Below are 25,084 nucleotides of genomic sequence, written 5' to 3'. Positions count from 1 at the left end.
TACAGATGTCCAGTAGGGGTGTCACGGTGGTCCGGCGGGTGCTACAGGTGTCTGGCGGGTGTCGTGAGGGGTCCGGTGACTGAGGCAGAAGGGTGAGGCAGGTAAGGCGGAAGGGTCTGGTGGGTGCTGCGGCTGTCACGAGGGTCCGGCGGCTGCCGCTGGGAGTCCGGCGGGTGATGCGGGGGGTGGCCTGGCGTGTGGATCACGCCGCTAGTCATTGGCCACTGATACTAGTGACGTCATGACGTCATATGCACCGAAATATTCAGTTTTTTAAAATTTCGGTTTTTGGAATAACGGATATGGGAGACTCAATCGTAGTGGATTTTAGGTTGGTAGGTGTAAACTCCCTTGGGGTTTATGTCATATGGACCTAGGGCCTGATTCAGACCCACTCGCGAGCGGCTGTCCGCTCGCAAGTGGGTCGATGTTATGGACTGAGCATGCGCACGACGGAGGGAGCTCCGTCGTGCGCATGCGCCAGACGCGACGAGCGAAGGAAAGTCCTTCGCTCGTTGTGTCCGATCAAAGGGGGCGTGCTGTCAATGTTGATTGACAACACGCCCCCTTTGGTGGGCGTGCCGGGGGCGTGCCTCCCTGACGGGGGCGTTCCCACGGGAACGCCTCCCGTCAGAAGCCGGCCCACTGACATCACTAGTGATGTCAGTGGGAGTGATTTTGGCTCTGATAGAGCCAAAATCACTCCGGAGCTTGCGGTTGAAAACCTCAACCGCAGGCTCCGGCTCGCAATTTCGATGGTCGCGATGGTCTCGACCATCGCGACCATCACAATGCACGCTCGTATAGCCTGTGGGTGGTGACCCACAGCTATACGAGCGTCCAGGAGGACGCTCCATGAAAATGGAGGCCGGCCCTCATTCAGAGCGTGCGCTCTGCTCAGAGCGTACGGCTCTGAATGAGGGCCCTATTTACTTAATTTTCTGCACATGCAAATTATCATGATAATAATAATAATAATAATAAAAAAATGAAGGGCTATTGGCATTTAATAAGGTTAAGAACCAGTGAAGTACAGTGTACTGCTTAACATGAGCCATATATTTATTTCCATTAAGAACTACAAAATCAGTGTCCCAAAAATAATATTCTCAGTATACAACAATTGCTTTATATACATTTTACTTATTAAGAAAGGAGAATAGGGTACACATCATGTTTTACACCAAAGATTATAAAACCCAAATATTATTTGCATATTGGTAAGATACAAAACATTATGATTTACATTATTATCCAATCATTGCATTCAACATTTTACAGAGTTAGATCTACATGTAGCTAGTTGGAGTAGTAGAATATTCACATAGCTAGATCATCCACTTTAATCAACCACGTTCATGACAGTCCAGATGGAGCATTTCATTTCTGTGAAAATTGTGGAAATGATGGTAATAATAAAATCGCTCTGTTTTGCTCACATCCTAGAAGGTGCGAATAAAAATTAGTAAATTAAGCCTTATTTCCAGACATGATGCTTACCATGGGTCTTGTAATTGAATTACTCTGAGTGCATTACATGCAGAAAGATAACACACAAGACAGCTCACATCTAATATAATTGCCCTATTAAAGTATTATAGCATTCATTATAACATTTATGAGGCATTCTGTCTTTTGGGAAAACTACATTCATTTAAAAACCTATCTCCAGCTAAAATGAATTTTTACGCAAACTCCTTCTGCCCCCAAATTAGCAGATATCTGTTGGATTTCTGCCCGGGACTCTCATGGTTTGTCAGCATGGCAAAGATTCTTGTGCCAAAGTTGACAGCTGGTATAATTAAAAGTCGAATAGCACTGTGTCAGTTTCTAACGCAGGTGCTGATTGGCCAGGGAAGTGGGTGTTTGACTTTCCCCTCCTGGTTCCAAAGTTTGTGACAAGAAGTTGTGCTGCTATGATAGAGGCAGCTTTCCTAAGCTGTGGACCTCCCTGTTATGGACCCCCATATTTGTTCTATATGTGGGAAGGCAGAGAATAAAAATACATTCTAGCTGGAGTTGCCATTTATAATGGCAGCTGCAGTATAAAATATTATATGAAAGTAAGTTCATTCATATAAAATCAATATGTCTCTTCCATCACTTTCTTTTGTAGTTGACTACTTCTAATAGCCAGTGACATTCTAGGCAGTCGAGATGGGGGTTACTCTTCATCAGACATTTGTTAGTTTAAAATAATTGACCCTATCCGTTGTATATTTATGGTTACATACTATATACCCAATACATGTTTTTTTATGTACATGTTTATATAACCCATTATAATTGTAAAACTGTCATTAGTAGTTGGAAACCTCTAACTGTTTAGATTTTAAAACAGTCAAGTAGAACAATTAGAAGGAATGACACATCTCTATATGGAACTAGTCTTAGTTATTCTAGTTTAATTCCTTTATCTTTACACATGGATTTGCAAGTATCTGATATGAGAGAGATTCATTTCTTACTGTTGCCCCTCGGCCACAAACATGCAGTACCAAGTCAATGACACTTACTTTTAAATTAATTGTGTGCCCTGCTGTAAATCTGAGATTAGTACTCTGAAAGCCGATATTAAAGGTCTGCATCCTTCCCTTCATTTGCTCACAGACCTCAGCTATACATGATTTTTCCATTTTCTTGCCTTCCAAACCTATTATTTTGGGATGAGCCATAAATTACATGTTATGACACACTACTGAGGAACAATCTTATCAGGTTCTTTGATTTATTGTACTGTAAGAGTACAGCAAGTTCCTTCTAATATATGTTCTGTATACACCCATTGAGTTAGCTATTATATATACGATTTAAGTGGAACTAAGAGCAATTACAGGTACGGATTTGTAATTTTCTCATATTTAAATAATATCAGATAAGACAGTAACTATTTACAGTGGTTGTAATTGTAAAGTTTAAATAGTTGGCTATAAATGATAAAGAAGACATGTAGGGTGCAATTCATATCAGTCACTATTATTTTATGAATTAAAAGGATAAAGGAATTTTGGAATATTATCTTGGATGTATCACTTTTGTGTTTGTTTGTGAACCCTGACTCGGGTATCTGGCTGGAGTAGGATCTGGGGTGAGCATCTGAAAGCTGGTCGGCCTAATATAGTTTTTGCTCTTGGACTAGAGAAGGGAATGGTAGAATATACTGGGAATGTACTGAGTGTCAGCTGGTAATAATGTTCTGGCTGCTGGTGAATGAAGGCAATGGTGGAACAGCTGGATTCTTGATTAGAACCAGAATAGTGATACTGGTGCACACAGGTGCAGGTTAGACATAGCTGAAGAAGAACTTCGGAAACTTCAACCAGGCTAAAAGCAGATAGGGACTGTATCAGGAGAAACCTAGAGTAGCTCTGGACCAGAATGGGACAAGAATGCTGAGAACCAGAATGGGATCAGAATGCTGAGAACCGGAATGGGACCGGAATGCTTGAGAACCGGAATGGGACCGGAATAACTGGGACCGGCAGTGCAGCAGTATGGTAACTGCACTGGAAGTCTCTTGGTCCAATATACAGAGTATTCTGCAGGAGTTCAGGAAGCAGGTCACAGCAGAACTGTGAACATCATTGCACTGGCACTAGTTATCTCAAAGGGAAGTCCTTCTATGCCCCTGGTCCTTCAGGAATTGGCTGCAGGCCTCAGGTGGTGAAATACCGGTCTACCCATTGGTGATGTTGCATGACACAGACTGCCATGGCAGCACCCATGGCAGGTGGGAATTGGTGCGTGTAAATACCAGGAGCATGGAGACTGCTGCGGGAAGGCAGAGCAGAGGCTGCAGCACAAATGAAGGCACATGGGAGAGCTGAGAATCTGCTGAGGCGCCAAGGACCAGAGTGTAGAGACAGGTAACTGGTCTTGCGGCAGGGAACCCACAAACTTTTTGTGACAGGATGAATAATCCAGTACATCAGCTCAGAGCACTGCCTAGACTTTTTGGTGCCCTTGGCCATAAAGACCACACACACACATATATACAGTCAGGTCCATAAATATTGGGACATTGACAGAATTTTCATATTTTTGCCTCTATGCACCACCACAATGGCTTTGAAATGAAACAAACACGATGTGCTTTAACTGCAGACTTTCAGATTTAATTTGACGGTAATTACATCCAAATCAGGTGAACGGTGTAGGAATTACAACGGTTTCTATATGTGCCTCCCACTTTTTAAGGGGCCAAAAGTAATGGGACAAACTAAACAATCCTAAATCTAACTTTCACTTTTCAATACTTTGTTGCAAATCCTTTGCAGGCAATTGCAGCCTGAAGTCTGGAATGCATAGACAGCACCAGACGCTGGGTTTCATCCTTGGTGATGCTCTGCCAGGCCTCTACTGCAAATGTCTTCAGTTCCTGCTTGTTCTTGGGGCATTTTCCCTTCAGTTTTGTCTTCATCAAGTGAAATGCATGCTCAATCGGAATCAGGACAGGGGATTGACTTGGCCATTGCATAGCATTCCAGTTTTTAGCCTTAAAAAACTCTTTGGTTGCTTTTGCAGTATGCTTCGGTTAATTGTCCATCTGCACTGTGAAGCGCCGTCCAATGACTTCTGAAGCATTTGACTGAATATGAGCATATAATATTGCCTGAAACACTTCAAAATTCATTCTGCTGCTTTTGTCAGCAGTCATATCATCAATAAATACAAGGGAACCAGTTCCATTGGCAGCCATACATGCCCATGCCATGACACTACCACCACCATGCTTCACTGATGAGGTGGTATGTTTTGGATCATGAGCAGTTCCTTTACTTCTCCATACTCTTCTCTTCCCATCACTCTGGTACAAGTTGATCTTTGTCTCATCTGTCCATAGGATGTTGTTCCAGAACTGTAATGGCTTTTTTAGATGTTGTTTGGCAATCTCTAATCTGGTCTTCCTGTTTTTGTGGCTCACCAATGGTTTGCATCTTGTGGTGAACCCTCTATATTCACTCTTGTGAAGTATTCTCTTGATTGTTGACTTGACACATATACATCTACCTCCTGGAGAGTGGTCTTGATTTGGCCAACTGTTGTGAAGGGGTTTTTCTTCACCAGGGAAATAATTCTTCTGTCATCCACCACAGCTGTTTTCCGTGGTCTTCCGGGTCTTTTGGTGTTGCTGAGCTCTCCGGTGCGTTCTTTCTTTTTAAGAATGTTCCAAACTGTTGATTTGGCCACACCTAATGTTTTTGCTATCTCTCTGATGGGTTTGTTTTGATTTTTCAGCCTAATGATGGCTTGCTTCACTGATAATGACAGCTCTTTGGATCTTATATTGCTTTAAGAATGCACGACCCATAGCCTTACAGTGTTTAAGCAATTTTACATACAGTGTAGTATAGTATGTGGTAGTTCATGTTTTGCCAACCAATAGAAAGTTCTTAAAGCTTTCACAAAAGCTTTTCACTGCAAGTTAATTTGAAATTGAAATTGATCGTTCAATGTCTCTTAACCCAGTTTCTTCAAAAACACATTTTTGAGGTATGAACACAAATCAGTGTGTAACTTACTTTGCTCATGGTCAAGTAAACTTTTTTTAAGTCTTTTGTATGGAATGGTCACCTAAAGTCACTTGCTTGTTTGTGGACAATCTCTCTCCATATTTTATACACGTGGAACACGTCATTCCATTATCTTTTACCAACAACCACGGAAATGTTTTAAACCAGTCACTGTTTGCTCCTGATAGGTCAGAGGTTTTCAACCGTTGTGCGTGCCACGGGCGGTTGTGTAGTGTGCTGTGGCGCGAGAGCCAACGGTCACACCAGGCAGCACTGCCGCAACTCCTGTGGGAAGCTCAGACACGCCCGTGCCGTGCCTAGACATGGCGGCGTGACATCACAGGTCATGCACACCGCATTCCCTGTCTGCCCGGCCTCCCCACCAGTCACCCAGCCCTGCGAACTTGCGAGGACCCGCAGAGAGTGCTGTGGCAGTGGAGGAGGAGCCGGGAAGACGGCAACATGTGAAGAGAGAAGAAACTAGTAGGGTAAGTGAAGGGGGTGGGGGACACACAATAACGGACACTGATAGGTACGAGGAGGGGAGAGAGCCTGGTGGAGTGCAGAATAACAGACAACGATGGAGAGGATGGGGGGGTGCAGAATAACAGACAACGATGGGGAGGATGGGGGGGCTAGAGCAGAACAGACACCGATGGGGAGGAGGGTGGGAGAGTGCAGAATAACAGACAACGATGGGGAGGAGGAGGAGAGAGTGCAGAATAACAGACAACGATGGGGAGGAGGAGGGGAGAGTGCAGAATAACAGACAACGATGGGGAGGAGGGGGGGAGAGTGCAGAATAACAGACAACGATGGGGAGGAGGGGGGGAGAGTGCAGAATAACAGACACCGATAGGGAGAATGGGGGTGTGCACAATAACATAGATGAGGAGGGGGGAGCACAACAAAACAGATGGGGAGGAGGGGGGACACAATAACACAGCTGGGGAGAAGAGGGTGCACAATAACATAGATGGGGAGAAGGGGGGTGCACAATAACATAGATGAGGAGAGGGAGCACAATAACACAGATGGGGAGGAGGGGGGACACAATAACAGATGGGGAGAAGGGGGTGCACAATAACATAGATGAGGAGGAGGAGGGGGAGCACATCAACAGATGGGGAGGAGGAAGGGGGGTAGCACAATAACACAGCTGGAAAAAAGAGGGACACATAATAACACAGGTGAGGAGGGGGGAGCACAATCACACAGATGAGGAGAAGGGACAATAACACAGATGGGGAGGAGAGGGGAACAGAATAACACAGACAGGGATGTGAACCAGAGCGGGGACTGTACGGCAGCACCCAGTGACCCCTTCCCCTTCACAGAGTATAATTATTATGAAAATATGGGGGGGCGCCAGTCCCTTTCTTTACCAGCGGCACTCGGACCGCTAGATACACCTCTGGGGCCAGTGTAGTGTGTTTTATTCCTGTGGAGGCCAATGTAGTGTGTTTTATTCCTGTGGAGACCAATGTAGTGTGTTTTATTCCTGTGGAGACCAGTGTAGTGTGTTTTATTCCTCTGGAGGCCAATGTAGTGTGTATTATTCCTGTGGAGGCCAATGTAGTGTGTTTTATTCCTGTGGAGGCCAATGTAGTGTATATTATTCCTGTGGAGGCCAATGTAGTGTATATTATTCCTGTGGAGGCCAATGTAGTGTATATTATTCCTGTGGAGGCCAATGTAGTGCATATTATCCTGTGGAGACCAATGTAGTGTGTTTTATTCCTGTGGAGGCCAATGTAGTGTATATTATTCCTGTGGAGGCCAATGTAGTGTGTTTTATTCCTGTGGAGGCCAATGTAGTGTGTTTTATTCCTGTGGAGGCCAATGTAGTGTATATTATTCCTGTGGAGGCCAATGTAGTGTGTATTATTCCTGTGGAGGCCAATGTAGTGTGTTTTATTCTGTGGAGGATATTGTAGTGTATATTATTCCTGTGGAGGCCAATGTAGTGTGTATAATTCCTGTGGAGGCCAATGTAGTGTGTTTTATTCCTGTGGAGGCCAATGTAGTGTATATTATTCCTGTGGAGGCCAATGTAGTGTATATTATTCCTGTGGAGGCCAATGTAGTGCATATTATCCTGTGAAGACCAATGTAGTGTGTTTTATTCCTGTGGAGGCCAATGTAGTGTATATTATTCCTGTGGAGGCCAATGTAGTGTATATTATTCCTGTGGAGGCCAATGTAGTGCATATTATCCGTGGAGGCCAGTGTAGTGTGTTTTTTTATGTGGGAGCCAATATGTGGACCAGACTTGTCTGCAATGTCCTTGTAGAAAATCTCTGGCTCTGTTGTTATATACATACTTAAGATTGTTGTTTTCTGATTTAAATTTTTACTCATTATGGGTAACAGCTGGCTGAACACAGATATTTTTTAAAAGAGGCCCAGATGATGCCCATTTGCTGGATGGACACAAATATAATTTTAAAGAGTGATTAAGATAATGCGCACTTGCTGACTGGTCAGAGGTTATGTTGAATAGGCCAGGTACTGCAGACTTTCTGTTTGGACAGAAATATATATTTTAAGAGGTTCTCAGATACTGCACACTTGCTGTGTGGACACAAATTCATTTTTTAATTGTGTTCCAGATAATGCCCACTTGCTGGATAGACCCAAATATAAGTTTAAAGAGTGGCCCAGATACTGCTACACTTGCTGGCTGAACAGATTTACAATACAGAGCAGGCCCAGATACTACCCCACATGCTGTTTGGACACAGATTGCCAGGCAAGACATTAGCTGGATGGAGAGGACACTCAGTGCATATAACTCCTAAGTAGGTCAGATGTATGGATAAATTATGCAATTTTAATACTGTAATTAATTACCAAATATGGTTGTGATAAATAAATAACAAATCCACAGATATTATATAGATTAATGACAAATTGGTCACATCCAAAATTACCTCCAATTTAACTGTTATAATAATAACAACGTGGTAGATATTTAAATGGAATATAATAAATTAGATACTAAAAATACAAATAAATCACTGAGAGTGAGTATTTTAAGGGATCAATGTTTATTGAATAAGTATTAGTAAACTAATACGATATAATTATAAAAGTACTGAATGAATTAATTAATAATGGACTAAGGGCCTGATTCAGAGCCGCTCGTAAGCGGCCGCTCGTTCGCTCCGAGCGATGTTTGCCCAGCTGAGCATGCGTACGGATCGTTATACGCATGCGCGAACCAGTCAGTGTGGTCGAAATTCATGTGCTCGCAAAATAGCGAATGCCTGATAATTTGAGTGACAGAAGGAGGCGTATGTGGGTGGTAACGGGGGAAGGTGCTTGAAAACGGGGAGTGGAGATCAGAACGCAGGCGTGCTTAAAGGTCAAAACGGGCGTTTTATGGGTGTGCATATTTAAAACAGTAGCGTCATTGACCACGTCACTGGGTTATTTTATAGCCAGAACTGCTTGCAAAATTGTGGTAGCAAACACCAGCCCCAAGAATAGCGAGCAGTTCATACCCTGGTCAATGTACTCGATTAATCTAATAAATAGCGGACATGACGTAGGATGCGAGCGGCCAGGGGGCGTATTTTTACAAAAAACAACCGCAAGTTTTGTTCGCTCGTTCAGACCTAGAGGCGTCAACAGACCGCAAAGAGCGAACGGTTCATTTGAATAGCCAGCCCTTTTTGTAGAACGAACGACCGCAAATAGCGAACGGCTCTGAATCAGGCCCTAATACTGGTATACAACATATGACAGACAAACAATTCATGTATACATAAACAAAACTTGTGACACTATGTGTATATTCAGCAGAGTGATACACTATGAGCGTATTACTCACTCTGCATATAGTAGGTCCAGGGTTGACTAGGCACAATGTGCCTTATGTAACTCCAGATAAAGAAAAAATGTCGATGCTGCAAAGAAATTCCTGGCACAGAGTCAATATGGACAGTGATAGAGTCTTGTACACCTCAATCGGGTGGGTGATTACCTTGATCTTCTAAGTACAGTCCGGAAGTGCTCAGGTGCAGTTGCTCTCCGGATAGGTTCCTTGCGAGTCCCGTGGAGATGGTGTGTCTGCCGGCAGACTTCCTCAATAAGCCGCGATGAGCGCGTAGCTGCTCGTGCAGCTCGTGGGGGATCGACTAATCTGACAAAGACACACCATCTCCATGGGACTCGCAAGGAACCTATCTCACTCTCAGTGATTTATTTGTATTTTTAGATATCTAATTTATTTATTATATTCCATTTAAATATCTACCACATTTTTATTATTATAACAGTTAAATTGGAGGTAATTTTGGATGTGACCAATTTGTCCATTAGTTAATCTATATAATATCTGTGGATTTGTTATTTATTTATCACAACCATATTTGGTGATTAATTACAGTATTAAAAATGCATGATTTATCCATACATCTGACCTATTTAGGAGTTATATGCGCTGAGTGTCCCCCCCTTTCTTCTACCATATCTATACGTGATGAGGATTTGTAGTGCCCTCATTTATACCCAGCTGCAATAACTCTATTTGATAATATAGATTAGCGCATCCCTTCCCTCTCATATATCACTAGCTGGATGGACACAGATAGCCATCCCAGATACTGCCCCCTGCCCCACTTATTGGCTAGACACAGATAGCCAGCGCTGGCCAGATACTGAGCCAGCGCTGACCAGATACAGCCCCACTTGCTGACTACGCAAAAGCACCAGTAGCAAACATGCTGCCTCTGAAATACAGAGAGTGGATGCAGGTAATCCACTCTGTTCACTGTTCACCGGCGACGTGCCCTTCCATTTTACTGGGGGAGGATTTGCTCTGCCCTACAGTCTGACGCCATATGGCATTGTGATGCGGCCAGTGGTGCGGCCAACAAGTGTCGCTACTCTGACATTTTTATATGAAGCCTGGATGCAGTGCATCATTCGGCCACATTAGAGTGCCGGTCGGCAAGGGAATTTTTCTGTGTGCTGAACACTGCATTTATTCCTAAAAGAGTAATCTTCCATTAGAAGTGTGCTGGAGCCCCTGTGTGACCACCCTTGGCTAACTAGTATTGTAAATTATTACAGTCATCTTAACATGCAGTGTAAGTATGTAAACTTAATTTACTAAAGTATAAGGTACATCACATGTTTGCGAAAAGACTTAATCATGAATCCTAGCAAAAAACACAGGTTAGAAGTGCTTCAAACATTTTTGGTGGAATTTTTGAACTTGAATATTCTCGGACTCTACTACATTGGCCAAGTTTAAAAGGTGTGAGAGTTTACTGCTAAGAATGGGTTAAGAAACCTAATTGGGGAGCAAGCTCAACTAGACTGATTTATCTAAAAAAAAGTGTTGATTTTGTCTTTGGGGAGCTCCTGCTGTTAGGATCTGGAATTGAGGGAGCACCTGCTGGTAGGTTTTGGCATTAGGGCAGGGCCAGATTAACAATAGGGCGGTTGGAGCTACAGCTCCAAGCCTCTACATAAAAACATGCCCAACATGGTACTTATCTGGCCACAGAGTCATAAAACATAAAATTGTATTTCTCGTTTTCTCACAAAATTATGCAATTTTTCTATTTTTGTGTATTTACAGAGACAGTGAGGCTAATAGCGTACGGGGTGTAAATGCCCACATGACAATGGTCACACCCACACAGCATTGGTCACAGTTTCTCCTCTTCTCAGTATAGGCCCTTGAATATTTTCAGCTCCAGGTGCATGTGGCCCTTAATTCAGCCCTGATTGTTGGTAGGTTTTGGCATTGGTGGAGCTCCTGCTGGTAGGTTTTGGTATTGGAGGAGCTTTTGCTGGTAAGTTTTTGTATTGGGGAGCTCCTGCTGGTAGTTTTTGCATTGGGGGAGCTCCTACTGGTAGATTTTGGCATAGAAGTAGCTCCTTCTGGTAGGTTTTGGCATTTATTAAGCTCTTGATGGTAGAGATCTGGCATTGGGAAAGTTACAGTTGGTTTTGGCTCATGAGCAGTTTTGGAGATTTTCATCTCTCTGTAAATTCTACAGTGCATTCAATGATACTTTACCAGTTACATGATTTGAGGCCCTAAAGCAGAGATGAGGTAATTGGCACATCCCATTCAACAGCAAGCCAATTACCTGAGTCAGTACCCTCACTATTAATCTCAAACAACAGCTAGGGGTAAATTTACTAAGATTCAAGATGTTCCCAGTTTGCAATGAGATTCATCTCGCTCCATATCGCCTGAACTCAGGTGATTTAATCACTTTTTATCTCTCAAATTTACCAACAGGTGATTTGAGGATAAACGAGTTTGGCGATGGTGATGTAGGTTGAGTTTCTCGGGTGATTTTAAAGCAAGCTCGAGTGAATTATCTCACCCGAGATTGCAGTGATTTCTCTTGTACAACTCTCCCTAGCAAGCAGCCTGTACATATCAGTGAGATATGTGTAAGCTGCTTGTGTTGTACCTGTAAAAAACGGGTTAATTGTATAAAACAAAATGACGTAGGTTCCCCCCCAAAAGCATAACAAGCCCCCAAGAAAGGTTCCCACCTCTCCTGAAATCCCAGGCTTTGTCTGAAGGCCGGAGATTTTCCTTGCACCCCTGGGCGTTGGGTTCGGGGGTAATAAAGTGGAAGCTATTGTATTTTACTTTGGAACTACAGGTGCCAGCATGCCTGCCCTTTGGCACTTGTGGAACTACAAGTGCCAGCAGGCGGCCAGCACCTGTAACCCCATTGTAAAATAAATAGTTAAATAAAGACATGACACACACACCATAGTTAGTAAAGATTTATTACACACATGCATCAATCACACATACAGTCAGGTGCATAAATATTGGGACATTGACGGAATTTTCATATTTTGGCCTCTATTCACCACCACAATGGCTTTGAAATGAAACAAACAAGATGTGCTTTAACTGCAGACTTTCAGATTTAATTTGACGGTAATTACATCCAAATCAGGTGAACGGTGTAGGAATTACAACGGTTTCTATATGTGCCTCCCACTTTTTAAGGGGCCAAAAGTAATGGGACAAACTAAACAATACTAAATCTAACTTTCACTTTTTAATACTTTGTTGCAAATCCTTTGCAGGCAATTACAGCCTGAAGTCTGGAATGCATAGACATCACCAGACGCTGGGTTTCATCCCTGGTGATGCTCTGCCAGGCCTCTACTGCAAATGTCTTCAGTTCCTGTTTGTTCTTGGGGTATTTTCCCTTCAGTTTTATGACCCATACGCATGCGCAGATGTGCGAACATCGCTCGGAGCGAACGAGCGGCCACTTATGAGCGGCTCTGAATCAGGCCCTCAGTTCAGGAGATTGACTTGGCCCTTGCATAACATTCCACTTTTTAGCCTTAAAAAACTCTTTGGTTGCTTTTGCAGTATGCTTCGGGTCATTGTCCATCTGCACTGTGAAGTACCGTCAAATGAGTTCTGAAGCATTTGACTGAATATGAGCATATAATATTGCCCGAAACAATTCAGAATTCATTCTGCTGCTTTTGTCAGCAGTCACATCATCAATAAATACAAGGGAACCAGTTCCATTGGCAGCCATACATGCCCACGCCATGATACTACCACCACCATGCTTCACTGATGAGGTGGTATGTTTTGGATCATGAGCAGTTCCTTTCCTTCTCCATACTCTTCTATTCCCATCACTCTTGTACAAGTCTCATCTGTCTATAGGATGTTGTTCCAGAACTGTAATGGCTTTTTTAGATGTTGTTTGGCAAACTCTAATCTGGTCTTCCTGTTTTTGTGGCTCACCAATGGTTTACATCTTGTGGTGAACCCTCTATATTCACTCTTGTGAAGTCTTCTCTTGATTGTTGACTTTACCAAATCAAGAACACTCTCCAGGAGGTAGGTGTATATGTGTCAAACTGTTATGAAGGGGTTTTTCTTCACGAGGGAAATAATTCTTCTGTCATCCACCACAGTTGTTTTCCGTGGTCTTCCGGCTCGTTTGGTGTTGCTGAGCTCTCCGGTGCGTTCTTTCTTTTTAAGAATGTTCCAACAGTTGATTTGGCCACACCAAATGTTTTTGCTATCTCTCTGATGGGTTTGTTTTGATTTTTCAGCCTAATGATGGCTTGCTTCACTGATAGTGACAGCTCTTTGGATCTCATATTGAGAGTCGACAGCAGCTGATTCCAAATGCAAATGTAACACCTAGAATCAACTCCAGACCTTTTACCTGCTTAATTGATAATGAAATAACGAGGGAATAGCCCACACCTGTCCATGAAATAGCTTTTGAGTTGATAGTCCCATTACTTTTGGCCCCTTAAAGAGTGGGAGGCACATATAGAAACCGTTGTAATTCCTACACCGTTCACCGGATTTGGATGTAATTACCCTCAAATTAAATCTGAAAGTCTGCAGTTAAAGCACATCTTATTTGTTTTATTTCAAAACCATTGTGGTGGTGAATAGAGGCCAAAATATGAAAATTCTGTCAATGTCCCAATATTTCTGCACCTGACTGTACTTACCTTCTACCAGATGTTTCTGTCCTCTTCTCCAAGTAGAATCCATGTGCATGGCCCTGCAAAAAAGATCGTATACTCACCGACATCCTGGCGCTGCTCTCAGTAGCAGCCAGGCTCTTGTTAAAATTAAAAAATTACTTACCCGAAACCAAGCCGAACTTGTGTATGTATATGCTGTTACATATACTTACACTACGTGAAATGACAGATGATCATGATGTACTTTACACTTTATTACCCCCGTACCCACAGCCCATGGGTGCGGGGCAGAGCCATGGGCTTCAGACTAAGCCTGGTGTTTTGGAAGAGTGGGGCCCTTTTTCGGGTGGTCCCCACCTCCCCTGAGATCACCGGCTTGGCCTGAGCGGCTTGATGTGATAATGCTTTGGCCCTGGAGACCCGGTAATAGGGTCTCCGGGCTGTGGCATTTCACCCCGGTCGTTTTGGTTCCAGTGCTGGTTTTAAATATAGGGGGACCCCTACGCAATTTTTTCCTCCCTATATTTAAAACCAGGACTGGCCCTGCAGCCTGGTGCTGGTACCTAAATTACAGTGGAACCCTACTCGTTTTGTTCCCTGTAATTTTAGGTACCATGACAGGCTGACAAGTCCGGGGCTGGTTAGGCCTTTGCGGGGGACCTCATGTCATTTTTTTTTTTTATTAATTTAACCCGTTTATCACTAATTAAAGTGATTTGTGTATGTTTTAGGCTAACTCACAGCTCAGGAAGTGGAGAGTTAGAAAAGTGATTTGGGCAGAGAGTTTGCTCTCATCTCACCCGAGCTTGTCATCCCGATTCTTGGTAAATTTGAGAGATGTATATTTTAGGTGAAAAGTACTTCCGATTTGCCCGATGGTGAGTTGATTCGCGTTAGCTATCTCCCCCGAGTTTTACGAGTGAGAATAGAGAAATCTATCTCTATCTCACCTGACTTTACCTTTAGTAAATTTGCGAGATGAAAATAAACCCTTAAATCACCCGAGATTGACATCTCGATCAATCTCGATTCTTATTAAATTTACCCCCTAGAGATATGGACAGTCTTTGATGGACAATTAAAATGTTTACGGAATGTTGCTCTCCTCCCCATATTTAGCTTTTATCTTCAGCCTACAATATCTAACAGTGGGATTGAGTAATGATGTTTTTCACATACTTGAGGAAACCGCTCAAGAAATGTTACTATTTAAAATAATACGGTGGGCTGGACATTACATTTGACAATCTAGACGTTTGGAATTAAAGATAAATAATCAAGAAGAGGTGAACTCGGTGAGTAAATGTTAACCTATCTAAACCAATCTATACAATGCTGGAATATTTTAAATGACATAAGAGGAAGTAACAAAGATGATATAGCATTGATAATTAGCAAAAGTTAGTATTGAGGGAAAAAAATATGAATTCCTTGAAAAGACAATTTGCATACAGATAAACCACCTCTGTTTGATATAAATGATGTGATCAATTTGTGTCCCATAACTGTATCTCCTCCATTGTATTTCACTTGTAGCAGGGGTAGGTACAGAATGCATGTTCCATGTGCAATGTGTCTGGTGCTCGATCGAGCCTTTTTAACTAAAAGAAGCTTTTTTCTATCTAAATGAAGTTGTTTTGCTAAACTCATTAGTAAACGCTCAGTATATTTACACACTAACTTCTATTCTAAAACACAGAAAGGAATATATGGGCGCTTTTATAGTTGGCGTGATTAATGTGTTGCCTATAAGCTGCCCACAGGAATGGATGGCGAGCCCCTAGAAACCATGTACCGCAAGCAAAACTAGGAGCACTATGAGTAAAAATCACATAAATGTAATAAGTCAGTAGAATAAAAACGAGCGCTTAGATGTATAATCAAAAAAAGATATGCTGCATAGGATTCACCTAGCTGTATAATCGGACTAAACGTCCCACTGACATATAGAGGACGGAGCTTGAGTCAAAATACACAGGAGCACGTGCTGTCAGAAGACTGCTCTGTGTAGTCCAATGTTCCCCTTAAGAAGGTGGTGCAAAGCCGGGAATCGTGTGTCGTTGTTCCGGGTAGCATATCTTCAAATGAACACCAGCCAACTCCTTTGGGTGCTGGAGAGATCGGCTGCACAATAATAAGGGCTCCACTGGGTCCTCCCTGGATGTGAACAAGTCATCCACAGACAAGGTGCAATGTGCTGGAATGTGGCTAAGTCCCAGTTCAATGTCCCCATTCAATGTCCCCAGCACACAGCGCCACTTCGCGGTGCTGCAGAACTGTGTTTTTCTTTTTGCTCAATGGGGCGTGGCCACCACTCCCGCGCTTAGGCCATGCCCCCTCTTCACCTGGGCCCGGCAGGGCTCTCTACACCCCTGCTAACAGTCTGCAATCTCAATACAGCGTTGGCATTTTAGAATGCTGTGGTGTGAGCTACAATGTTGAAAGGAGATGTAGTCACCATCCCGGCACACACAATGCCGGCGGTCAGAATATCGGCACCGGAATTCCGACAACAGTCGGAATCCTGGCTCCAGAATCCGGACCGCCTGTATCCCGAAGGTATAGGAGAGGTTAGAGTTAGGCAAAAGGGGGAGGGTTAGGTTTTGTGGAGAGGGTTAGGGTTAGGCTGCAGGGGGGGAGGGTTAGGGTTTCAGGCTGTGGGAAAGGTTGGTTAGGGTTCAGGCACTGGGATTCTGACTGTCGGTATCCCAACTGCCGCGATCCTGTGCCCAACCCATTATGTTTTATTTTTTATTTACTTTTCATGTACTTTTACTTTCTGTATCAAGTGTTTGCTACATCTCTTAGATTGTGCACAAGGTGGTCTGCCTTTAGTTTTATATCATTGTATTTGATTTATGTCATGAGCCAACTCAATGTACAGCATTATCATCAAATTATAAATTAACATTCATAATAATGTATGAAGAAGCTAATTAAAAGCTTGTTAGATATGGACTAAATATTATGCATGAAAACAAGATTTTGAAGTGACCAGCTACCTCTTTGATTTCTTTGTTCTTTCAATTGCCGCCTATGCAAAGCAAAAAAAGTGAATTAATCCCCTACCCCCTGTGAGCTTGGGAGAAGAATAGATATGGAGTGTGCTTGTCAATATGTTAATTGAATATTGAGCTACATTGTCCCTGCTCCACCAGGCTTCTTACTGGCCTAGATCACTGGCAGAGTGGAGGGTGGTGTTGGCAGTGGCCCCAGCAAGCATGCAGGCTTAGCTGTGTATCATGCTAGGTAGGCTGATCAAAATGGTAAACAGTTTAATTAGCATACAAATTTCCTGACACACCAGGTTTTCTCGTGGACACACACAAGTATATCTAATTGAATAGCTTACATCTAACATGTACCAAATCTTCCTTAAAATGCCCTAACATTACTTCTAAAGACTATTGTAAAGCAAAGTGATAATACTCCCTGCCACACTGCAAAAAATGTTCAGGAATGGTTTGAGGAACATACCATAAGAGTTCAAGTTGTTGACTTGGCATCCAAATTCCCCAGATCTCAATCTGATCGAGCATCTGTGGGATGTGCTGGAAAAACAAGTCCAAGCCATGGAGGTTTCACCTCACAACTTACAGGACTTAAAGGATCTGCTGCTAAAGTCTTGGTGCCGGATACCTAAGGACACCTTCAGAGTGCTTGTGGAGTCCATGCCTCGAAGGGTCAGAGCTGTTTTGGCGGCACAAGGAAGGACCTACATAATATTAGGCAGGTGGTTTTAATGTTATGGCTAATTAGTGTGTTGTGTGGTTATAGCAATAATTTGCTAATTATTTTATAACTGAAGTATATGAATTCACTCATATTTATTTGTGTATAGCACTCCTAAATTAAAAATTTATTTATTTTAAGTATAATACTGTTGTGTCTAAAGCGTTTTGTGTAAACTTTGAAATAGCTGCCCATCTTATCTGAAATAGACCATTTGAAGCTGGTGTTTTTATTAGAAATAAATACCATAGTGTACAGTTCACAAGGACGTCTAATGTAGTCAAACTGTTACAGTACTAAAGTGTGTTGCTTATTTGTATTTAAGTCAGCTGATGCTGATAGTATTTATTATATGGCTTTTGGCTGAAGCAATATACATACATAAAAATAATTGAATCTGTTAGAGTACAGAAAAACATTGTATTGCTTTAAGGTCAGGGTACAAGGAACTGCATCATGTACACAAATAAACCTGAAAGGCTGTTATGGTATATATTAGTATCTAAATTAATGTAATTGCAAATAGAGCTAAAATGTTGCTACTGGCTATTTTTTAGTAAATGTGGGTACTTTGTCAAGTACCTTCCAGACAGATTTTAGTAGAATCTGTATTGCTTTGAATCGAGACCAAAAATGTAATGATCAAAGCACATTAACTCACACAGCATTAAACATTATTCAGCCTTGATCTACAAAAATAAAGAAGCAGGGCATTTTATTAAATAACGATCAAAACGAATCTGCAAAATACTTTTGCATTTTTACTTCTGGCATTCCTTTACGTTGTTTTAATACTTATTATATGGTCACAGATTGTAAGTAGCCCCCTTTTTCATTGCAGAATTCTAAAGTGACCAACCTTGTCTTACATAGGGCAGTATTCAATTAGAGGCGAAAAGGCAGTTTCGACTATTTTAATTATCCCCGTATTCAATTACAAAGACTTTTCGCCAGTGCGAAAAGTCTTTGTAAAAAAACAGGGATAACTTTTTACCACACAATAGGTGGCGGAAAAAAGTGCAGAATTGGAGTTTAGGGGTGCAGGCTTAAAAAAAATAGCCTGTACCCCTGGAAATGGCCCCTAAAATGAATGTGTGTCAGAAAAAATTGAATAAAAAACCGGGACACCCCAAAAACGTAACTTGAATTTTGGGGTTAAAAAAAAAAATGGGGAACAAAGATTTAACCTAGCAAAATTAATTCAGGCGGGGTTCCCAAGTATGCAGAAGGTGTTTTAAACAATGCAGGTGGTAGTGGCAGGTGCATTTTTGAAGAATTTTCAAAATGCACTTTAGGGACTTCAAAATATGCTTGCACCAATGGGCATAGTTTTTTTTTCCAACAAAAAAACCTAAGTGCTATTCTTCACCCCTTCTTCAAAGACGCAAAAAAGCACCTGCCGCGGCTATTTAAAAACCCTACTTACCTTCCGCAGGCTAAAACAGGGGTACCTATAGTGATCTCCCATGTCAGGACATCATTAGGGGGGTCCCTGGATGATTTCCCGAAAATTCCCCTATTTTTCCCGATACTTACCTTCCTCAGGGTTCCGTTTTCGCTGGCTCCAAATTAAATGTGGGGATAAAACGGGCACGCGCCCGATACTTTTTCCCTGCAAAACCTCCGATGTAGAGCGAAAAGTCCAGCACGGACTTTTCGCTCCCAAATTGAATATGGCCCATAGTTGTAAACATATGAATACATTTTACATGGCTTCTTGGCAACTTGAAGTGCATTCTATATGATATTGTGCCCTCTAGGTGGGAAATGGATAATAGACCTCCAATCACAGTACAGTTATACCATATTTTAAATACTAACTTTATATAAAATCTGTTCAAGTACAGTGTATGTAACGTGGAAAAATGTTGAGAGCTTCTTGTAGAACAAAAAAGTGACACTTCACTATGGGCCTAATTCGGAGATGGTTTGCGTACATCTCTGTTGATGGGGCGCCTGCGCAGGACCTGTTCTGTCCATGTGCAGAACGAGTCCTGCGTCATTGCATGCAGATGCCTCCTGCTGCATTAGCATATTTTAATATCGCTGCTGCATCTTTGGTTGCAGCAGCGATGCTAACTGCGTACATCTCTGAATCCGGCCCTATGTCTGACATATCCCATGGCTGCTGAATGATTTTACTATATTATCATCAATAATCAGCTGCTGTGCCCACTGAGCTCACCAGTGATTGTTTTTGCCATACCCACAGAGCCACCTGTCAGGGTTCTTTCTGGTCCTTATGTCCAAGCTGTAGAGGATGCCTATTCCATTGCCAAAGTCAGGGGGTGGCAAAGGAGACTTTACTTTTCCATTGCCTTTACAGTTTGTATCCATTATTTTCCCATACTCTCTCATTATATACAGTAGAAGAGCCACCTCTGTTACACTCTAAACCATGCCCATACTCAATTTACATTATCACTTTCTCCTACTCACTGTCACCACACTTCTCTCCAAACTCCTCGTCTCTCTCCAGCATACTATTTCTCACTCCCTTAGTATTGTTTCCCCATCCGTGCCTCCCTGGAAAATGGCCATTTTCCCATCATTTTGCGCATGCGCAGTACAGGGAAAATGGCCACCGCAGCCATTTTACCGGTGACCTGTGCATACACTATAGACTCTGGGCACACTCTAGTGCCCAGAGTCTATAACTCTGGTGCTGGCCGCACACAGCTCAGTGCGCTGCCGGGCGGAGAGGAGGGGGCCCATGTCGGAGACTGCACACGTGGCCCCTTCCTCTCTAGAAACGCCCCTGCCCCTAACCCTCCCCCTAACCCACCTTTTCCACAGCCTAACCCTCATCCCCCTCACCCCCCCCGCAGCCTAACCCTCACCCCCCACAGCCTAACCGTCACCCCCCCGCAGGCTAACCCTCACCCCCCACAGCCTAACCCTAAGCCTCCCCCTAGTGCCTAACACCTAAACCTAACCCTCCTCTTAACCCTAATACTTAATGTCGGGATGCCGGCGGTCTGGATTCTGGTGCTTGGATTCTGACTATATATATTTTTAAAATACTTTTTAAACTTAATTCAATTTATTTAAAATAAAAAGCCAATTTCTGTGTGGTTTTGCTGAAAACAAATTGTAAGTTAAGTGGTTAAATGCTGTTACATGGGCATGCATAAATTAGCCCTTGCTATCTCCTACGCAGCATGACAGCCCTCTGCATGTCAGGAGAGCTGCTGAGTCTGCGGCAGGTCAGACCTCCCACAAGGGTAAGATGTGCGTCAATGTTACAGATATTTATGCAGCTTAGCGATGTGGTACACATATGAGATGGTGGGCGTCCTTATGCTCGGGTAAGCTTTGGTACTGTTTGCATATTTTCGCAGCTGCGTTGTGTACAAAATCACAGCTGCGATCGCATTAGTGTCCATATCTTAATCAGGCCCTTTATCTCATGGCCTTCTGTGACTCAAATCCTCATAATCCAAACTCCAACCATGGAACACCAAACCAACCCATCACTTGCTTCCCTCCATAGCCAACTTCCTAATCTATAAATCAGTCTTTTCATCTTAAAACACTGCACTTTCAATTGCCAAACAAACATATTTCCCTTGCCAAATAATAATTTCCTTTCTACTGAGTCCTCTATGCCATCTTCAACTCATTTCTCTACCCATATGGACAATCTACTATCACAGCCCCTGGTTTTCCACCTTCTTCAGAGACAAAATTGACAACATTGGAAAAGATTTTACCTCATTCCAGATCCTGCACATCCCAGCCAACTTCTACTCTTTCCAATTCACCCACAGCTCATAGAGAGGACAGTGGCCCTGATTCAGAGCCGGACGCTCTGAATCAGGGCTGTCCTTCCTGATTTTAGAGCGGCCTCCTGGCCGCTCGCATAGTTGTGGGTGACCACCCACAGCTATAGCGAGCGGCCAAAAAGATGGCCGCGATGGTCAAGACCATCGCGACCATCGGGCTTGCAACGAGACCCTTGTGGTAGGGTCTCGTCTGCCGCAAGCCCTGGAGTGCTTTCGGCTCTATCAGAGCCGAGAGCACTCCCACTGACATCACTTGTGAACGCCTCCGTCTGGCCAGCCACGCCCCCAGCACGCCCACCAAAGGGGGCGTGCTGTCACTCACCATCGACAGCACGCCCCCTTTGTAGCGAGAACCATAGCGACGGCTTGGCCGTCGCTATCTGGGTCTCGCGCATGCGCACAACGGAGCAGCCTCCGTCATGCGCACTGGCCTAACATCGACCCGCTTGCGAGCGCTCAGCGCTCCTGAGCGGGTCTGAATTAGGCCCAGTGTCTCTAACTCTGAAACGTGCCCTATTCAACCCTATTCCCCATGAAACTTCTTTGCTTATTCTTCCACTTTGCATTCCCACCCCTTGCTAACTTGTTTAACCCTGTTCTCTCCACCGGAAAATTTCCATCCTATATTAAAAATGCACATATATAACCAATCCTAAAGAAGCCTTCTCTAGACCGAACCTCTCTCTTCAACTACCACCATATTCCTTTACCTTACCTTGCAACCAAACTACTTGAATAACTTGCGTACAGCTGACAATCTCACTTTCTCTCCTTTAATTTCCTTCTCGAGTTTCAACAATCAGGCTTACACCGCCAACATACCACAGAAACTGCCCTAACAAATCTTCTTGGTTCATTTCCTACTGTACCTATAAGAACTACTCCTTCAGTATCTCTATCTCTAGCACATCCTCCCTTCCTCTAACAGTATCTGTTCCAGGGTTTTCTCACTGTAAATCTCTTTTCTTGATTACATTACTTACTCAACATCTTTCTTTCTGTTCTATTTGGTGCAATCAACTATCTCTCTGCTATCTAAAATGGGTGTCCATGTTCAAAACCGAGCTTATAACTTAACCTCCTCCCACAGTTACCAAATTCTCTCAACTCTTCCTCACTGTCAATGACAGCACAACTTCCCCAGTTCCCAAAGTCTATTGTTTTGGTGTCAAACTTGACCATGTCTTATTCTTTATTTCCCACATTCACATTCTCTCTGTTACCTGGAAAAAAACACACATATTGTACCCCATGGAAAAAAATAAACGCACATTGTCCACTATGGGAAAAAACAAAACAAAACATTGTCCCCACAGGAATATGAAACAGGTTCCCTGCAGAAAAAAAAATATAAAACACATTGGCCCCCACAGAAAAAGAAGCACACATATTGGCCTCCACAGGAAAGAACACACACATAGTCCACCTTGGAAAAAAACACACACATTGTCTCCCACTGGAAAAAAGATCACACACATTGTACCAACAGGGAAAAAAAACACACGCATTGTCTCCCATAGGAAAAATATAAAACACATTGTCCCCAGTTGCTGTAGCCAGGGCCGGATTAATGCTTGTGGGGGCCCCTGGGCAACTAAATTGTAGGGGCCCTCACCAATAAAATTGATGCCCTGTCGCTGTTACTACTATGCCCCTTTTCTCCGGACTCTCTAGTCACAGATGGTAGTCCTGCTTAATTTTCCTGATTACTGACCACTCTCCAAAGTCCAACCACCAATGATCAGCGAAGCTTTTAAGGCAGCCTCTCTTGCTCCTGTCTTCCTATTTTGTCCAGCCCACTGCTCCATCCTCCACTACAACTTCTTAAATGTGCCCAGCCTTTGCACCCCTAAGTTGCTTCTTAAATGTGCTACACACAAACCCCTACACCACCCTCTATATGTATTTAAGTGTATTCCCCCCACACAAGACACGCAACTCTCTTCCAATGTCCTCTCTATCCCCGGCTATGCTATGCTCCAGCGCAAGATGTACAGTGTACTCACCCATCACTGTATCTTCTGAGTCCCTGTCTTTCCTCTCGCTGGCTCCACTGAGTCTGCTCTGACAGGCGGCTGCATCGTTGCAACGTCATCAAGCAGCTGCCGGGAGCAGAGTTCAACTTCAGCAGTCCGCAATCCCCGATCAATGCCGGGCTGCCGGCGGAACCCCTATCAGTGAGGGTTACTGACTTCTGTACCCCCTAAATGACGGCCCTGCCCGGCAGCATCACAGACATAATATAGTATACTGCAATGCTGCTGGGAGCCGGCCAGGGAGGGTGCAGAGAGATGGGGAAATGTTTTCCGCAGTGTGGAGGCCCCTACTGTGTGGGGGCCCCTGGACGACCACCCCGTCTGCCCTGCCTATAATCCGGCCCTGGCTGTAGCCTCAGTCACTACAGAGAGACAGGGCACTGTGCCGGTGGGATGGCGAATAACAGCGTTGTGTGATGTCATGCCACCATGTTTAGGTTGGATATGGGCGTTTCAGAGAGGAGTGGGCCTCCGTTTGGCCCTCTCCTCTCTGGCAGCACAGTAGATTCTGGTTTAAGGCTAGAATCTACTGCGCATGCACGAGTCTCCGGGAAAATGGGGCCCGGGCCTTATTCCTGGGGACATCTTTTCTGTGCATGTGCAAGTCACCGGGAAAATGTTCACTGCCATTTTCCCTGTGATTTTTGCTACTCTGTAGTGCCGGCCTTACCTCAAGCTCCTTCTACCTAGCATTCTCTTCACCCTTCAATCCCTGCTTCAATCAATCTGAAATGCTGCTGCAAGACAGATCTTGCTTTCTTGCTGCTCCACATCCATCGATTCCAGTATCCTCCATAATCCAATCAAAATTATTCACACACATAGATGCTTCAAAGAAATTAGTGTGTCAGGCAAAATATGTGAGATAGAGTTTAATGCACTATCCTGTAATACAGTATAAGTGGCTTGGTCTTCAAGATCTCACTAGTGGAGAATGATTACATATATGACATGGAAACAGCTTGACAAAAGTATATGTTGTTTATTTTGTCTTCTAATTCTGTTATATTTATTATTGTGTTGGATTTTTTTTTAAATGTTGGTATATTAATACATTCTTTCTCCATTCCTCAAGTTTCCTGCTGTCAATCATCCGCAGTCTTTGGAAAGGCGATATTTGGGAATCATAAGTAGTGTTTTGCTTGACCTCATGAAGGTAAGAAGCATATTGTGAAACCTTACAACACAATATAGGTGCCAATTAACACTGTAATAAAACTACTGAGTTCCACCAGCTCTAAGTCTTCCAGCACAGCCACAGTTCAAAAGTGAAAAAAGTCTGATAAAAAGCACTTTGAATAAGTTCATAAAAGAAGAATATGTACTTATAGATTGGCATCACTTAACAGCATACTTACCTACTCTCCTGGAAGGGAGGCTCTTGAATTTTCAGGGAGCCCCTCGCACCCCCGGAAGAGTATCTGCATTTCCAGCATCCCGCCTATTTCCTAATGAAGCAGGCATGACAGGGAGATGATCGCCAGGAATCACGGCATAATTGCTGTGAATCGCGGCTGTGTATAGAGGGGGCGGGGCTAAATGAAGCATT

The 25,084-nt window shown here is 43.4% G+C and overlaps 1 protein-coding gene across 5 annotated transcripts in view; it reads left to right on the top strand.

Annotated features, from left to right (window-relative positions):
• The window catches only part of CDKL5 (cyclin dependent kinase like 5), a 423,438-nt gene that overhangs the window by 308,106 nt on the left and 90,248 nt on the right, over nucleotides 1-25,084 (top strand). For all 5 annotated transcript variants that reach the window (XM_088451639.1, XM_088451641.1, XM_088451640.1 and 2 more), the window contains one exon: nucleotides 24,611-24,691. In XM_088451639.1, coding sequence (XP_088307765.1) covers nucleotides 24,611-24,691 — 81 coding nt within the window. The remainder of the gene's footprint in view (nucleotides 1-24,610; nucleotides 24,692-25,084) is intronic.

The sequence above is a fragment of the Taudactylus pleione genome, unplaced genomic scaffold (genome assembly GCF_031769625.1).
Source record: "Taudactylus pleione unplaced genomic scaffold, aTauple2 ptg000026l, whole genome shotgun sequence".
NCBI classification, from domain to species: Eukaryota; Metazoa; Chordata; class Amphibia; order Anura; family Myobatrachidae; genus Taudactylus; species Taudactylus pleione.
The sequence above is the reverse complement of the archived record's forward strand: the minus strand, read 5'-3'. Positions and strand labels throughout refer to the sequence as shown.